Source organism: Pyrgilauda ruficollis, unplaced genomic scaffold, assembly GCF_017590135.1.
Source record: "Pyrgilauda ruficollis isolate IOZ18807 unplaced genomic scaffold, ASM1759013v1 scaffold15, whole genome shotgun sequence".
Lineage (NCBI taxonomy): Eukaryota > Metazoa > Chordata > Aves > Passeriformes > Passeridae > Pyrgilauda > Pyrgilauda ruficollis.
The window spans coordinates 338,755-355,887 of record NW_024513654.1 but is presented as its reverse complement, the minus strand read 5'-3'; the positions used below and the strand labels follow the sequence as shown (position 1 = coordinate 355,887).

Here is a 17,133-nt window from a genome sequence, read left to right as displayed (position 1 = left end):
CTACGTGATTGAAGTGCTCCACAGCAAGCTCCCACACGCTCTGGGAGGCTCTGGAGCCTTCCGAGCCAGACTGCTTGGCAAAGCTGTTCCTCACCTCGGCGGGTGTGGGCAACGCTGCAAGAGGCTCGCTCACCTCCGGGGTGGAAGGAGCAGCATATGCTGCACAGCGTGGTGGAGACATCTCCCCCCTCCCCTGTGCACCCATTCTTCCCTCAGATCCCAGCGTGGCCTCATCTAAACCCAGCCTGAGCCCTCGTTTCATCAGGGAGGATGTTGTGGGAGCTGGTGGCAGAAAAGTCCTGCCCTGTGTCCTGCTGCTGGGACATCCTTCTCCAGAGGGGAAATATGGTCCAGATGTGACTTTCTCAGAGTGGGGACATCCCTACCCTCTGCTTTGTGGAGGGAAAACTGTGGGGAAGATGGCCCTGGCTGTGCTGGGAGGGGAAGGGTGCACCCTGCCAGCCCCAGAGGACACATGGCTTTGTGCATGCAGGCACTTGAGGGCACCAGCGCTTTGCTGTGGCTGTAAGAAGCTCTGGAAAACATTCCTGAGCACCCAGCTGCAGTGCTGGGGTGTGGGGCTTGGCTCTGGGAGCAGGGGGCAAGTTCACACAAAGCTCTGGAGGCCGAGTTTCGGTCGGAACTGCTGATGGCTGTGGTCAGCTGGTGGCGTCTCGTGGCCAGGCTGGGTTGTTGGGGCTTGTCCTCAGGGTCACAGGAAGGAGAAGGGAGAAAGAAGAGGCGTGGGTGAGATGTGGGGATTAGGATAAGGCTGGGAACAGCAGGCAGGGAGCGAGGGGGCAACGTGGAGTGTGGGTGGAGAAGAGTTTTGTCTGCCTGCACTCGTGTGTGTGTCTGTGAAACTGCAGGAAGGAGACTCTTGGAGAAGTCCCAGGGCACATCTGCCACGGGGACCAACACTGAGGAGTTTATTTTAGCCTTGGACAGGGAGCCATTCATCCCTGGAAGAACAGAGTAGGGTGACATTTCTGTTAGGAGGTGCTGTCTTGTTTCTCTTGCTCTGCATTTTTCTTTCCCCAGCCCCTCTCTCTGTTCCATTACTCTTTCATGTTCATCACTCTCTGTGCAGAACATGAAAGAGTTCTCTATCTTTCTTTTTTTTTATTATCCCTTTCTTTCCTTTCCTGCCCAGCTCCCAGAATCCATCCAATTGCAGATTCTCCCAGAAGCTGGGAGCAAAACCCGCTTTTCTCGTTCTTCCCACCTTGCCTCTCTGTTGTATTTATCATACAAATACTGGCTGTATAATTACCAGAGCATTATCTCTAAACACACAGATTAGGAAAAGACACAGTGGCAGCAAAGATGAATTTCAGGGTCAGTCTGGTGGGAGATACTTTTCTCCATCTGTCAGGGGAGGAATCAGCTGAGACAGAAGAGCTGTCATGGACTGCAGCTCCCACTTTTCACAAGCACCTTCCACAGAATCAGGGTGGAAGGTTCCTAAATTCAGCCATCTCTGGGGTTATAAAAAGGCCACAGAAACAATCTGGATGATCATGCAAGGTGTAGAGGCAGTGCCTTAACGTTGTTCTCGATGGGAATTACTGCTGCCCTGAAATGAGGGCTGAGTCTTTGCAGCTCCTTTAATTACTGCTGCAGCTCCAATGGGATTAAATGGATGTCTGAGTGTGTGTTAGCATATGTTGGGATGTGCTGTGCTGATAAACATCAGGGCTTTCACATGCCTGCAGACACACATGCCCTGCATATTTACCACAACTGACTCAGTGTCACCCCGAGCTGAAGACAAAAGAGAGGAAGGTGTTATTGATCCAGCCTTGTGCCTTTGGGTGATGATGATGATGAGCCCTAGGCTGGGCTGGTCATAGTGGGAGGAAGGTGTTATTGATCCAGCCTTGTGCCTTTGGGTGATGATGATGAGCTGGGCTGCTCATAGTGGGAGGAAGGTGTTTATGGCCAAGAATGAAGCTGAGGGTGGATGCAGAAGGTGCCTGTAGCCACAGATTGCTCTTGTATCAGCTATGCCAATAAGAAACACACACCCTGTGAGGAATGACTGAGGGAGCTGGGGATGTTTAACCTGGAGAAAAAGGAGACCTCAGGGGTGCCCTCACTCTTTACAACTGTCTGAAAGGTGCCTGTGCTCAGCTGGGGTTGGGCTCTTTCTCCAGGCAGCACTGACAGAACCAGAGCACACAGCCTCAAGCTGCACCAAGGGAAATACAGGTTGAATATTAGGAAAAAGTTTTTCCCAGAAAGAGTGATAAAGTTCTGGAATGGCTGCCCGGGGAGGTGGTGCAGTCACCATCCCTGGGGGTGTTTAACAAAGCCTGGATGTGGCACTGGGTGCCAGGGTTGAGTTGAGGTGTTGGGGCTGGGCTGGACTCGATGATCTTGAAGGTCTCTTTCAACCTGGTGATTCTGTGAATTCCTGATTGTCATGCCCAATAACCACAGTGCTTCTGGGAAGAGCCAAAACGCTCACAAGTTGCCATTTCGTTGCAGGGCTGCAAGCTCAGAGTGTCTTGGTCAATGACACCGTCTCGGGGTTCATCGGCACGGACGTGGTGCTGCACTGCAGCTTCACCAACCCGCTGCCCATCATTCTGTGAATTCTATTAAACAAGTGGAGTAAATAGAGGAATTCCTGATCGTGATGCCCAATAACCACAGTGCTTCTGGAAGAGCCCAAACGCTCACGAGTTGCCATTTCGTTGCAGGGCTGCAAGCTCAGAGTGTCTTGGTCAATGACACCGTCTCGGGGTTCATCGGCACGGACGTGGTGCTGCACTGCAGCTTCACCAACCCGCTGCCCATCGTGAAGATCACGCAGGTGACGTGGCAGAAGGCCACCAACGGCACCAAGCAGAATGTGGCCGGGGGATAGGCTCTGGGGAAAGGGGGTTTGTGTGGGGCTGTGGTTTTGGTTTTGAGAGTGAAAGGTGAGAGGATCCTTCGGAATAATCGTGGGTTTTCTCTTTTTCTTACCTTCTTTCTCTGCCTCTGCCATGTCCCTTTTGCTCCCTTTCTTTCTCTCTTTTGCACTCCCTCACATTCCTTGTCCCATCATCTTTCCCTCCTCATGTTCTCTCTCCTTCTCCCACTCCTTCCCCCTCATCTCTTCCTATTTCATTTTCTCCCCTTTCCTTTCCCACATTCCTTGTCCCATCACCTTTCCCTCCTTGAAATCTCTTTTCTTCTCTCACTCCTGCCCCCTCATCCCTCCCTATTTCATTTTCTCCCCTTTCCCACAATCCTTTCCTCTCCTTTTAATCTCTCCTTTTCCCACCTGTGCCCCTCATCTCTTCCCATCTCATTTCCTCCCTTTTCCTTTCCCACAACCCTTTCCTCTCTCCTTTTCCCCTCCTGCTCTCCTCCCTTTCCCCCACCCCTGCAGATGAGCCAGAGGTCACCATTGAGGGCTTTGATGGCAACTGGTTCCTGAACCGCAAGGATGTGAAGCTGATCTGCAAATCTGATGCCAACCCCCCAGCTCACACCTACGAGTGGAAGCTGTAAGTGTCCCCAGAGCCCCGCTGCCAGCAGCAAATGTCACCTCCCAACAGGGACAAGGAGTCTCTGCAGACACCTCTCTCACCCTCTGGTCACTTAGGGCCCAGTCCCATTAGTGTCAGCGGTGTCACCCCAAGGTACAGCCTGTGCCTGTGCTGAAGGTGGCTGCCAGCTCAGTACAGCCTCAATATCCAGGGAGAACTTCCCTTTCTCACCTCACTGGGATCATATTCTGCCCTGGTGACGTGAGGCAGCTGAGAAGTGACAAGGTGATTAATGTGCCCAGCACCACCAAGAGCCTCTACAGCAGAGCTGGGAAAGAACCCAGGATTTCCCTGCTTTGAAAAGGCACAAATAACATAAAATTTGTCTGTGTGTGAACAACCTTTCCCTGGATCAGCCCCTCACGTGACTGACATTAAACAGCAACAATTCCTTGTCCTCAGGTTTCCAGCTTTTGGCTGAACACACGAAAGGGACTTGAAAAGTGAGTGAGGGGTGCCTGGGCAGTCAGGTGGGAATTGCTACAACCTGATGTGGTTCTCTCTGCTGCTCTTTCGTCTCTGTAAGCACTCATGTAGCTTTAAAAGAAGAAGAAGATCAAATGGATCCTTTCTTCTTTTCAGCTGGCATTTGTCATCAGGAGAGAGGCTCTCAACATGGCTTTGCAAGGAGCACATTCTCATTCCACTTCCCAGATCACAGTGTTCAAAGTGAAAGTCTGAAGAGGATTGTTTTTCTTGCCTTTTTTCCTAGTTCTCCATCTCCAGCTCTCTCCATCTGTTGGTGCTGCCAGTCTGACTTAAACTCCAAGAGGCTCTCTGGGTTCCTCACAACATTTCCAGGAAAGCCTCAGAGGCAAAAACGCACCCAAGGCAGAAGAGATGCCACTTGAGGCTATTTCTGAGCCTGGGGTGTAAAACCCAGCAGTGCTTTTCCTCTCCTCCCATTTGGATGGTGATGAGCAGCAGTCAGGGGAGCTGTCAGAGGAGGCAGCAGCCTCCTGGAGCATCCCACACCACCCTTCTGAGCACCCTGTGCTCTTGTTTTTGTAGGTTCAGGGCTCTATAGGACCATGGTTAAGGTGTTTTTCCATCAGCTTGGGGATCATTGGCTTGATGAAGCTGGAAAAACTGTGTTTTCTGTACATATGTGTACATGTAGACATGCAGAATACATGCACTTAGGCACATCTTTACAATCTCAGTTATACCCCCGTTATTCCCTTTTGTTTCTTATAAATTGCTGACAATATGTGCACATTTGGGTTGGGAGGAGGGGAAGGAATTACTTGAGTAATTTTTAATTGCCTAAGAGGAGTAATTACTTTACTTTGCTTCAGTAATTAAGAATAACCAGGCCATGTGTGTCTTTTCCTAACACAGAGGGTTGGTTTTTTTTTAATTTTTTCATCTGCCTGTGTCAATTTATTTTCTGTATCTCTGGGTTTAGTTTTGCATTATTCCAGTTTCACACTTACCTGACTGTTGTGACATGGGCAGGGCTCTAAATCAACACTGAGTTCGAGTTTAAATTAACACTGGCTGATCAGGAGAGTTAAATGGGCAGGAAATTGGGCTAAAACAGGGTCAGCTTGTATCCCTTTCCTGCCTACATCAATGGGGATTTTCCAGCCAGCACCTCCAGCTTCCACACCTGCCCAAGGGCAAGCACAGACCCAGAACGCTGCTGTCACCTCTGGGTGTCACCTCTGGGGTCAAACATGGTTTCTGTCCCCCACAGGCCAAACGGGACCCTGCCAGGGAGCGTGGAAATCCAGAACAACACCATCTACTTCAAGGGGCCCGTGTCCTACAGCGTGGCTGGCACCTACGTCTGCGAGGCCACCAACGCCATCGGGACACGCTCGGGCTTGGTGGAAGTCAATGTCACAGGTAGGACAGCACCTGGGCTGCTCTGCAACGTGGAAAAAAAGGTGGGGAGGGAGACAAAGGTGTGAGCAGTTCCATCTCCTCAATCACCACTGTCTCCTTTTGGGGGTGGGAATGTCCTGAGGGAAATGGGGCAGTGGAGTTCTTGGCTCGGTACTGGTGTTGCGCTGGTTTGCTTTGGATTTTCTCCTTTCCTCTCGTGGTCTTTTTTCTTTCTTACACCAATTCGAGTTGTTCCCTCCTTGTCTTCTGCTTTGGATTCAGAGAGATTGTTGTACATGTTAACAGCAGAGGCATGTCAGGGAGATATTGATCAGAACAAGGGGCAGGATGAGGATGTGGACTGCCAGAAAGGCAGGAGATGGATGAGTCACTTGGTCAGGATGGTGTTTGGTGTTCCTGGTGTTGGGCAATCCTCATGATTCTTCATTTGAGCTCCTTGCCGTGCTGCTCTGTGAACTCACTCACCTGCCTGCCACGGATCCCTGTGGGTGCTGGAGGAGCTTTGTCTGGGCTCCAGGGAGGAACACCATCCCAGGATGCAGGCAGTGGGAAGTGATGCTGTGATGTCACAGGAGACAGAAGGAATCTGACGGCCTGCAAAGCACTGTGGCCACAGGAGGGAGGGAAAGACACGTGGGCAAGCTTAGGTAGTGTCAGGGAGAGAAAGTCATGTCAAGAAATAGCTTCAAGAGAAGAACTAACATATGGCAATAACCTGATTTCTGAAAGTCAGACTGACATTGTGAGACATCACCAAGGGGGAAAAGTGGCTGTGGGTGCTTTGAGAGGAGGAAAGGCACAATTATCCCGTTCATTTGGGGCAAAAGGAGCCATTTGGGTTATCAGGCAGTGACCGGTGGCTCTCTGGAGGGCTGGAAGTGCCTCTTGGAGCAGTGAGGTGGGGCACAGCCACACTGCAGCGAGCTCTGGGCTGCAAACAGCCCGGACAGGATGGGCAGTGAGGTGAACGAGGTGCACTGGGGGCTTCCAAGGCACGGGGAACACAGCACAGGCTCCCAGGGCTGTTACCTCTTCCTCTGTCCAGCCCAAGGCAGTCAGAGCCTCTCCTGCCACCCCAGTCCTTGGGGAGTTGTCTGACCTGAGGGTGATGAAACCCCAGCCCCCTCCACCAGCTTTCTCTGCTGGTAAATGCTGAGCAAGCACAGAGCCCAGTCTGGGGCAGCTAAAATTAGCAATAACTCCGTGTTTGGCACCTCAGCACCTCAGCTCCCCTCTCTGTAACTTGGGCAAACCAGGCTAATCTTCCTCTAGCCAAGTGCTTGGAGGTCAATGGGTGGGATGTGCTAATTAGATGCTAATTACCCGGTATTTATTTATGATCGTTATCACTGTAGCGGGCCTTTCATTCACACCTCCTGCCCTGGATCCCTGCCTGCTGAGTTGTTCCTGGTACAGCCATTTCTCTGGGGGCTGTTTCTTGTGCCAGCAAAAGGCACTGGAAGAACAAAGCCCTTTGTGCCCAGCCCTGCCCAACCACCCAAAACCAGGGCAAGGTCACGGCCAAAATCAGCTGCTGGCCATTCCAGGGGAGTTGTCACCTCAGTGTTCCTGGGGTACAAACTGAGCTGACTCCCTTTGGCAACAGAAATCCATCCCACACAGCGTTCAGAATGCTGGGGCACGATCAAAACAGTGAGCAGAGCTTAAAAACCCCCAGGCTCAGCCCTCAGACACAGAATGAGGTGGAGTAGGGACTGAAGAAGACTTTGAGAGTAACAGGCTCTCACTTCCCATCCCTCCATAGCCTCTGTGTCCATTTCTTGCTGTCATTCTGCCTGTCCTGCCTGCCCATGTCCTTTGGGGTCTCAGGGCACCAGGCACAGCCCTCTCTCTGTGGTTCCTGCCCGTTTGGATGTGTCTCAGCACCACAGTGGCACTGAAGGTGGCTGCACCAGCTCACCTGCACAGGTTCCTCCAGAGATGAGGGGCTGTGGGTTCCCCCTCTGGGGTTTGGAATTGTCTCTTTTCCTGGTGTTTTTTCAGAGGACTGGAAAAGAGCATCGTTCTCAGGCTCCACCAGCACAGGGCTGGCAGAGGAAGCGGGGGCTGGCAGGATTTTTGGGGTTGGGTTGGTGTCTGCCTGCCTGTAATCTCAGCTGGTTCCCAAAGGTCGGGGCTGTGGGGTTGAGGTTAAACGAGAGGGAATGAAGGGCACACCCACAGCTGCCCTTCAAGGAGGGATTAACAGCCAACCCCACAGGCCAGGCCTGCACCACATTTAAAAAAAAAAAAAATCCTTTAATAATTCATGGGATCTGAATATGTTTATCCAGCTCTCCCTAAGGAGCGATTAGCCGGTGCTGGGGAGGGCTCAGCCCTCCTCGCTCAGCTATTACAGGTACATTTGTTTGGGTCTTGCAGGCAATTTAGGGATTGTCAGTGGACCACGAAACCTCTTTCAAGAGCTGCATGCAATAAATGGAGTTCAATCTAGTGAGCAGCCAGCCTTGGGAGGAAAAAAAAAAACAACACAGAAGGCTGATGCAGAGAAAACCCTGCAGCAGCTTTCCCCCTTTCTGTCTCCCTGTTCTCCCCCCTTTTGCCACCCAAAATCTTCCCTCCAGGCCCCAGAGAGGAAAAGTGCAGGGCTGGTCCAGCCCCCTGATGGGGAGGGCAATTTGTTCAGAGGGAGAAGGCTGAATGCTTCCATGAGAGTTATGGCGCATTAAAGAGATTGATAAGTGGAAATTTAATATTTTATTCCAGCAATCTGTTCCCCTAATAGCTTCTCCTGCCTTGCAGGACCTTTGTCAGTCGCAGGCAAGCCATGTAGTGTGACATGTAACTATTTATTACAGGCAGTGGGTGACAGAATAAAAGGCTGTGCTTATGGACTGCACGTGTGTGGTGGTCCTGCACAGAGAACTGGCCATGGATATTCACCTGTGTGATCCCAGTCTGCATCCTGGCTGTGGATATTCACCTGTGTGATCCCAGTCTGCATCCTGGCTGTGGATATTCACCTGTGTGATCCCAGTCTGCATCCTGGCTGTGGATATTCACCTGTGTGATCCCAGTCTGTATCCTGGCTGTGGATATTTACACCTGTGTGATCCCAGTCTTCATCCTGGCTGTGGATATTGACACCTGTGTGATCCCATTTTTGTCCTGCCCATGGACTTACACACCTGTGTGATCCCATTTTCATTCTGGCCATGGAAATGTTTTTCCCAATGCTGCATGCACAGGGCAGGAATAAAGCGTTTTCAGCTGGGAATGTCCATGGATTCATGAAGATGGGCTCTTCTGGGTGCAGCAGAGCATGGACACACCCTGGCCCTGTACAGCAGACATTCACCCACTTGTGCACTGGCTCCAGCCAGAGGAAGCACAAGGAGAAAAGGAAAAAAATGGCAAATGGACCTTTGAAGGAGACTCACAGAGCTGGGGCAGCAGGGAGAGCCTGTACCAGCAGCCTTGCAGCCCTGGCCTTGGATGTGCTACAGGCTGGGGGGAAGGAAAATCTGGCAGGGGTTGCTGACCCCCCCCGCCTGCTTGGCTTCCAGCAGGGAGTTATTTACACACCAGCAGCGCTCTCGTCCCAACAAGGTCACTGCAGACAGCCCGTGGGGCTCACTGGAGCTGCTGCCACGCTGCGCTGGGCTGGGAAAAGCCCTTTCTGGGAAGTCCTAAGTCCCAATTCCTGCAGCAGGTGCTCCCAAAGCCAGGCAGATTTAGGTGGGAGGATGGAGAGCCGGGGGGGCCAAAGAGGAGCAAGCCCCGAGGGGGCTCTGGCTGATGCTAATCTCCCAGAGTGGCTGTGCATCCTGTCTGGTGGCATCTGTGCCAGCACCCCCGCGGGAGCAGGGCTTGACTGACAGGGGATAGGTGACCTGAGAGAGAGATTAAAACCTAAGACACGTTTGGCATCTGGCCCGAAAGCCGTCACACTCTGAAAGGCCAGTGGCAGCTGCTGAACTGCTGGATTAGCTGCCAGAGGTTTTTCCATCCCCACCCGCCCTGCAGGAACCCCTGGGAGGGAGGGGAAAGCTTGGAAAGCTGGAGATGGACATGCAGAGGTGCAGGGGGGAGGGAGAAGGTCAGCAGTGCTCTGGGCTTCTCAAATTGCAGCTTTGTCCTGAGGTTTCTCCTTATCTTCCCTCGTGTACATAACTTAACACACGAGCAAAGTCCTGGGATAATTTGGCGTGGGCTGTTCCGAGCAGGGAAAGCTTGCCATCAGCAATCTGGCTCCTGAACAAACCCTACAGGGTCATTTCTGTGTTTGCTGAGGCCATCTGGGAACTGGGAAGCCCCGTGAATACGTTGGAATTCAGGTTCCTGTTCCTTCCTGGAGCTGCTGTTCACGTTGTGTGGATGTTTGGTTTCCCAAGGTAGAAGGAAATCCAGAGTCTTCCTCTGGAAGAGCTTGGGCTGACACATGTCCGACAGCTAATTCCTCATGGAGTCTGACATTTTCTTCCATGCCTGTGGCTACAGGGAGAATTTGGGCTGGTGCTGGCTTTTCCCTTGGTCCTTAGGATTGAGGGGAAAAGGACGGTAATGGGACTTAAAGGAAAAACATGTCCACAGGAAGCAGTCTTTTAAAATATCTCAGCAGATGAGCAGAAGAGCTTTTGAAAGCTGATTTCCAGTGGATCCGCATATCACAGAAGAATTACTGGGTATCTAAAAATACCCTTTTTCTGATCTGGGCCCTTCCTGCTCCTGGGAGCAGCCTCCTGTCCCTCTGGGTTCTCTGATGTCTAATGAGGTTTGGCTCCCACCTCTGCCAAGGATCCCACTCCAGCCGTCTCCAGGAGCTTTCTGATAGGGATAATTTCAGCTCCTTCTCTCACAGCACTAAAATTGGCCAGCAGGTTCAAAAAAAGCAGCAGATAAAGGATTGATGGACAGGTGGGATGATTTGCATGCGCCTCATTTTTATTGAAAAACAGCCATTAAGAGAAAGATGGGATTCTTTAAAACCTGTACTTTTGAAGCCGTTCTTGCGATGGGGAAGGTTTGGGGAAGTTTGTGGCCTCACTGTTGAGCCCTGGGCTGCTGCAGGAAGAGGGCAGGAGATGCCTGGAGCCTTGCAAAGGGATCAAAGAGAACCTGTGGGCTGGGCCAGGTGCCAGGCTGAGCCCGGGGTGACCTCCTGCCTCTCTCCCTGCTCTCCCAGCTGCTGTCCCAGAGGTCTGGCTGCTGGCACAGGGACAGGAAGCTGGGCTGAATGCAACAGCTGGCAGAGCCGGGCACGGGCAGATAGCATTGCTGCTTTAATTTCTATTCATACAGCACTCCCTCTTTTTATAAGGGCTGGGGGGTGGCAGGCGGGGGGAGGCTTTTCATGCTGGCATTAAAGCCTGGCTTGTTTCCCCTCCCTCGGCTCTGCTGTCTCCTGTTTCTCCAGGCTGCTTTTCACAGGGGCTTTAATTCTCTCCAGACTCTTCCTAATGGATTTTTCACGTGGGGCCCCCGAGCACGCTCAGGCATCGCACCGGGTTCCAGAAATTTCACGCCCCCCTTGGACACAAAAAAAGGGGATCCTTTTCCCACACTTCCCCCTCTCCCCTTGGTGCTGCTCTGTTTGAAACGGGGTGGGCAGAGGGGTGGATCCCAATTTGCGGGATTGGCGGTCGTTAATGGATCTGGATCAAGGGACAGGTGACACGCTGGTCCCCGCTCGCCACCTGCCTTGCCGAGGCACCTTGTCACAGGGCACAGCCCTTCCTTCCTTCCCGGGAACACACTCCCATCCCTTGAGGGTCAGTGCCCACCCTGCTCCAGAGCCAGAGTGGGTCTGTGCCGCCATCCAGTGGCAGTGCCGGGCTCTGGAGTGGCCGGACCCCTTCCTCCCCCGACACTGACCCCGCCCCAGGGTCACCCAGTAACCCCCAGAGACCCCCTTGTCCCGGCGCCGGAGGGAGGAAGCTCTGTGGGTGATTTGGGGCTGCTGGTGGTTGATCTTCCCCTTGTCTTCCTTCTTTTTTTCCTTCTTTCTCCCTTCCCACAGTCTGGGTTTGTTTTCTCTGGCATGGGAATGGAGGGTGGGGATGGGATGAGGGGAGAAAATAGTTCCTTGACTGAATGATGTGTGAAATCCACCAGGGATGGATGGATGGATGGATGGATGGATGGATGGATGGTGGATGGAGGGGTGGATGGATGGATGGATGGATGGATGGATGATGGATGGATGGATGATGGATGGATGATGGATGGATGGATGAATGGATGAATGGATGGAGGATGGATGGATGATGGATGGATGGATGATGGATGGATGGATGGATGGATGGTGGATGGATGGATGGATGGATGGATGGATGGATGGATGGATGTGTTCCTGCTTGTGTCCATGGCATTGGCAGTGCCACGGGGGTGGCACAGGGGTGGCAAGTGCTGCATCAGGGGTGAGCAGCACAAAGGGCAGGGAAAAAATAAATGTCTCCTGAGAAAGGTAGGAAAACATTCCCCGTTTTCTCTGCACGCATCCAACCTGGACTGTTAACAAGGCTTTTAGCAGGAAAGTGGGCCAAGCTCCTTTAGAAATCAGGCACCGCCTTCCCCTCTCAGATCTGTTCTCCAGAGCTGCGAGGCAGAGGGGTCTGTGTGGTTTGGGGGATCTGCACACCACATCTGGGGCTTTTCAGGGTGGTTTTTGGGACCTGTGGGGCCACGCACAGTCAGCCTTGCTGTAGGGAACAGCAGGGTGAGAGGAGGCTTCAGAGCTGTGGGAAAATGAAATATTGAGCCCCTGGGGACTTGCTGGGTTTCCCCTGCTCCCACTCAGCCTCCAGGTCTCCCCTGCTTTGTGCACAGCTTTGGGAACTGGGCACCACAGAGGCTGGGACAGCGAGGAGCAGCCTGGGGGGGTGGCTTGGGCAGGGGTAGAGAGAACAGTGTGGATGTTGTGTGGTTGAATCTGAGCCCTCAGCAGGCAGGACCACGAGGAGATGGACGTGACTGTCCCTGGTGTCCCTGCAGAGAGGTTCTGCATTAACCAGCTGGCTGGGACAGGCCTTCTGTTGATGCAACATGTGGCTTTGGCTTTGCACAGCCCAGCCCCGGCTCCTCGTGCTGCAAGACATGCCCTTGCTGCCTCTCTAAGGCTGTCTTGGGGAAAAAATGCTGGCTCCTGCCTGCACAGCATCTTGCTCCTCATTCTGGCTGCAGCAGGGACCCTCCATCTGTCCCCCAGCCCACTCTGCCCAGTGGGCTGCTCTCTGTGTGGGTTCAGCCTCAGGAGGCTCTGCTCCAGGCAAGTCAGCACTGCAGAATCCAGCACGCTGTTGTCGGGTTGATGTTTCAGGAAAGGCAGGAATTAATCATCTTCCAGGCACAAAAAAACCCTAAAACATTTATGGCTCAGGCCAGAAATTGCTTGAATTCAGTGCCCTTGTGCAAAACCTGCAGCTGTTGCAGTGCCTTCACTTGGGGGAAGCTCCTTTGTCCCCTCTCCCTCAGTGGCTGGGCTAAGCTGTGCCAGCAGGGACATGGAGGGGGGTAGGCAGCAGTCACTGCCTCTCATCCCTCTGGAATCTGCTGCCTCTGAGCCCCTCTTTGCCCATCACCCCACCCTGGCTGTGCTCAGGGATGCTGACTTTGCTGCTGGGTCTGCACCTCTCCTTGGCTGCTGGGGGAAAAGTGAAGGCTGGGAGGCTCCAGGGTTGGCAGAGAGGCCTTGGAGGTGGGAAAAGCACTGGGAGAGGTCTCATGTGCAAAAACAAGGCTGCCACAGGGCATTAAGAGGGCGCCTGCTGCCTGAATTGGGAGGCAGGTGAAGGGCTGAGACAAGCATGTGGTGTTAATGCCTGCTGCACACGGGTGTTCAACAGGCTCTGAGCTCGGCCAGGGGCTGTAACTCTGCCCAGGAAGGTTGATTGAAGTCCTGGCTCAAACTTTATCTGTGCCAAAGTGTAGGTGTTGAACTGCATGAAAGAGAAGAGAGCTGCCTTCTCATCTCTTTCCTCTGTTCCTCTGCCTCTTTTCAAGTTTTTTTTTTTTGTTTGTTTTTTTTTTTTTAAATAGGTCAGGGTAGGAGCAAGATTAGCAGGAGGAGTGGCACTGTGCTGGCCAGGGAAGGGGAAGAAGCAGTGGGAGGGCTGTGTCCTCATGCTGCAGGGTCAGCACAAGGGGTCAGGAGCCAGCAGGGCTCTGAGCATCTCTGTGCAGCCACAGGGCACCTGTGGGTGGGGGATCACAAGGTGCTGCTGCCTTGGTTCTGATCCGGGCTGGGATGTGAGGAGGGGCATGCAGAGCTGGTGGCACCTCTGAGCAGCTCGGTGCCCACCCTCGGGGGGGGTTTGGGGGTCTCGCTCCCTGTCAGGAGCACTCTCTGGGAAACTGGAACTGGAATTCTGTCAGCTGGTAAAACGGAGCGCGTCCGGACTCAAGACCCGGGGCTGGTGGGATCTGAGCACGCCTGGAGACACCAGGAGGGCTGGGGAGGGCAAACCACTGCTTCCAGCCTGCTGGGCTCCTGCATGAGGCTTGGCCAGCTTGGCACGGCACCTTCCCCTTGCTGAGGCAGAGCTGACCCTGTGAGGACACCCCTCTTCCCCTTTCCCCAGTTTTTCCCTTCCCTGTTCCTTACCCTCATCTTCCCACCCCCTCACCCCCCCACCCCAAACTGGCAATGAGAGCGTGGAGGGAGGGCGCGTTTCCGCATGGTTTGACACTGTTCCCCCTTCCATCTGTCTTTTCCTACCCAGAATTTCCCTACACCCCGTCTCCAATCGATGATCACAAATCCATGGTGCAGCCGAACATCCCCACACCGGTGATTGGGGGCATAGTGGGAGGCGTCTCGCTGGTCCTGCTGGTGGCCGTGGTGCTCTTTGTGGTACTCCGGCGCCGGCGTCACACCTTCAAGGGTGACTACAGCACAAAGAAGCACGTGTACGGCAACGGCTACAGCAAGGCTGGCATCCCACAGCACCACCCCCCCATGGCCCAGAACCTCCAGTACCCCGACGACTCGGACGACGAGAAGAAGCCGGGCCCCTTGGGCGGCAGCACCTACGAGGACGAGGATGAGGATGCAGGAGGCGAGCGCAAGCTGGGCGGCCCCAAAGCCTACGAGGAGGATGCCAAGAGGCCTTACTTCACCGTCGACGAGGGCGAGGCCCACCCCGAACCTTACGACGAGAGGACACTCGGCTTCCAGTACGACCCCGAGCAGCTCGACCTGGCCGAGAACATGGTGTCGCAGAACGACGGGTCTTTTATTTCCAAAAAGGAGTGGTACGTGTAGCTCCACGCCCCTCTGCTACACTCACACACTCGCACACTCAAACACACGCTCACAAACACGCTCACGAGCGATGCCCTCCCTCCCCTGCATCCCTCCGAGCACACCCACGCACGCCCCGGCCCCGCACAGACTTTTTGGATGCTGGGGGCCAGCGGGGAGGGAGGGCGGCTTTGCTTACGGATCATTTTTTTTGGGGAGGGGGGCGGGGCTCGTGCGGGAGGGCGGGAGGTCGGGTAATTATTTTCTCTCGGTTTTGGTTTGGCTTTTTAATTTCTCTCTTCGACGACTTTCGTCCCCTTCTGTGGTGTTTGTATTGGTCGGTGGCTTAGGTGTTACTCTTTGCTTTAACGACTGTTGCCCAGCCTGTATATTACACTCTGTTTGTGTCTTCATGTCTCAGAGTGCCCTTCCCTCCCCGAGGCTTCCTCCTCCCACTCCCACCCCCCTGAAACACTGGAAATTTGTTTGTATGTTGTCTTCTTTGTTTGTTTTTTAACCTTGGGAGGGGGGCAGGTGGGCTGTCCGTAGGACGGAGGCCAGGAGAGTTTTATGGCGATGGAAACATAGGTGCCATTATCAGGTGAATGGATTTTGGGTTTTCTTTCCCCTAATCACTTTTTTTTTTCGGTGGGGTCTGGGTGACATTCCCGTTGCCTGCTGCACGCCTGGAGAGAACCACACTCAGTTTTTAATGACTCAATAAAAGGAAAATGAGAGAAAGGGGGGAAAAACACCCTAGACCAAACCCCAGGTGTAGGGACTGATAGCAGAGCAGGGAAACAAAACTGCCATTTTCCTCCTACAATTTATTATCGCCTGACTTTTCATTTTTCTGTCTTTGTTTGAGTGTTCTTTTAAACGAAAGAAAAGGAGTATTTATTGCTGACACTTTTCCCCCCGTGATGGCTCAGAGAAAGGCTGGCTCTTTTTTTGTTCTTCTTGCTGTTGTTGTCTCTGGTACCAGCCACAGAGCAGTTCACTGGGGCACCACTGTGCCGGGCACATCCACTGGGGAAGGGACCAACTGAGGACACTTTGCTTCCACACATTCACTGCCTTCAGCTCTGCCCTGCACACCCAGGCAGGGCAGGACCAGCCCCTGAGGTTTATTTTATTATACCACTAAGACTTAATTGTCATGTGTTTACACTTTATTTTTTATTTTGGTCAGAGCATGGGGGTGCTCCTCTCTCTCTCTCTCTCTCTTTCTCTCTCTCTCTCCTAGCAACAACCCCAGTCCGTGGCTGCACCACGTAGGTGGCATTGATTGCCACTTTTCCAATATCACATCCCTCTCCTGAGCACAGGCTTGGCAGACAGGGTAGGAGGGATTGAGCCTGGGGTATTGATCTTTCCCTCCTTGCCTTGAGCCACGGCGTTGTGCTGGGGAGGTTTGGATTGCTGCTATCTCTGCTCTGTGAATAAATGGGATTCCAGACTTCAGGGCCCTCTGTCTCACACCGACCATCTCCAAATTAGATTCACTGGGTTGGGGCTTATTTTTCTTCTTCTGGGTTATATTTTATTATTTTTTTTTTAATTTGATGTATAAATAAATCTTTTGTTTGAAAAGAAATCCCCAGTTTTCTGAGCTGTATTATCATGCACATCTAAAAATAGCAGGACTAATTCTCCTCCTGCCTTACCCGCTGGGTTTTGTTCCACAGCGGTTATCCTGCTGCAAAAAGGGAGGAGGGTGGAGAGGCAGACCCACACAGATGAGTCAAGGTCAGATCTCTGATCCAGCAGCCTCCAAAGCTTTCCTTTCCTGTGAGGTGCCCGGTGCAGAGCACAGCCTGAGCCATCCCCAGCGTGCTCTGATTGCATTAGTGGGGTAGGGCAGTGGGCAATCCAATTGTAGGGCTGTAATCTCTCTGCTGTTCCTGCCAGCCCCTCAGGCTTCCTGGCTTCTGGCATGACAGCCACATGCCACAGGAAGGCTGCTGTGTCCTCTCAGAGCAGGGCAGGCAGAGATTCCCTCGGGATCCCTCTGGCTGAACCGTCCCAGCTCCGTCCTCTGCCACCAGGAGCACCCTGCTAGCAGGAAAGACCCCAATAAAGGGAATAAAACCTCTTAACATCTCTCCAAAGCTCTGATTAGTGATGATTAGGGGTGGGAATGACTTCCTTCCAGTGCCTTGGGAGAGCAGCACACACAGGGCTTTGATTGCCCCAGAGGGAGAGCCTGTAATCTGGCTCAGTGTGTGGTGCAGGGAGAATTCCCAACAAAGCCCAGCTCTGAAGTGAATAATCCTTTAGATCTGAGCCCCACAGCCAGGCTGGGAACAGGATGGTTCAGTGCCTCCAACAGCAAGCTCTGGGCAGGCACCAGCAAGGCACCTGTGAGATCCTGCCCTGCAGATTTCCCCAGCCCAGGCACACCCTGTGAGGGGCTGGCTTTGCAAGAAAACAATCTTTTATAAAATCTGCAGCGTCCAGCAGTGATTCTTCACGTTGAGGCCACTGCTCAGGTCTGGCCAATTGCCACCACGCTGACCCCAGAGCTCTGTGTCCTAA

General features: G+C 53.2%; 1 protein-coding gene across 1 annotated transcript; it reads left to right on the top strand.

The window, feature by feature from the left end:
- Positions 1-2,641: 2,641 nt before the first annotated feature.
- Positions 2,642-16,213, top strand: LOC121350079 (nectin-1-like). Its single transcript, XM_041461112.1, has 5 exons — positions 2,642-2,843; positions 3,383-3,500; positions 5,242-5,393; positions 14,075-14,606; positions 15,842-16,213. Exons 1-5 carry the CDS (start codon positions 2,642-2,644, stop codon positions 15,915-15,917), a joined length of 1,080 nt encoding a protein of 359 aa, XP_041317046.1. The 3' UTR covers positions 15,918-16,213.
- Positions 16,214-17,133: the final 920 nt, after the last annotated feature.

Bases quoted from the DNA above. Each gene is read 5' to 3' on its own strand.
- LOC121350079 (XM_041461112.1), top strand. From the start codon at position 2,642: ATGCCCAATAACCACAGTGCTTCTGGAAGAGCCCAAACGCTCACGAGT. The intron at 3,501-5,241 runs GTAAGTGTCCCC...TGTCCCCCACAG, and splicing joins CACACCTACGAGTGGAAGCT to GCCAAACGGGACCCTGCCAG. The intron at 14,607-15,841 runs GTACGTGTAGCT...TCTCTCTCCTAG, and splicing joins TTTATTTCCAAAAAGGAGTG to CAACAACCCCAGTCCGTGGC.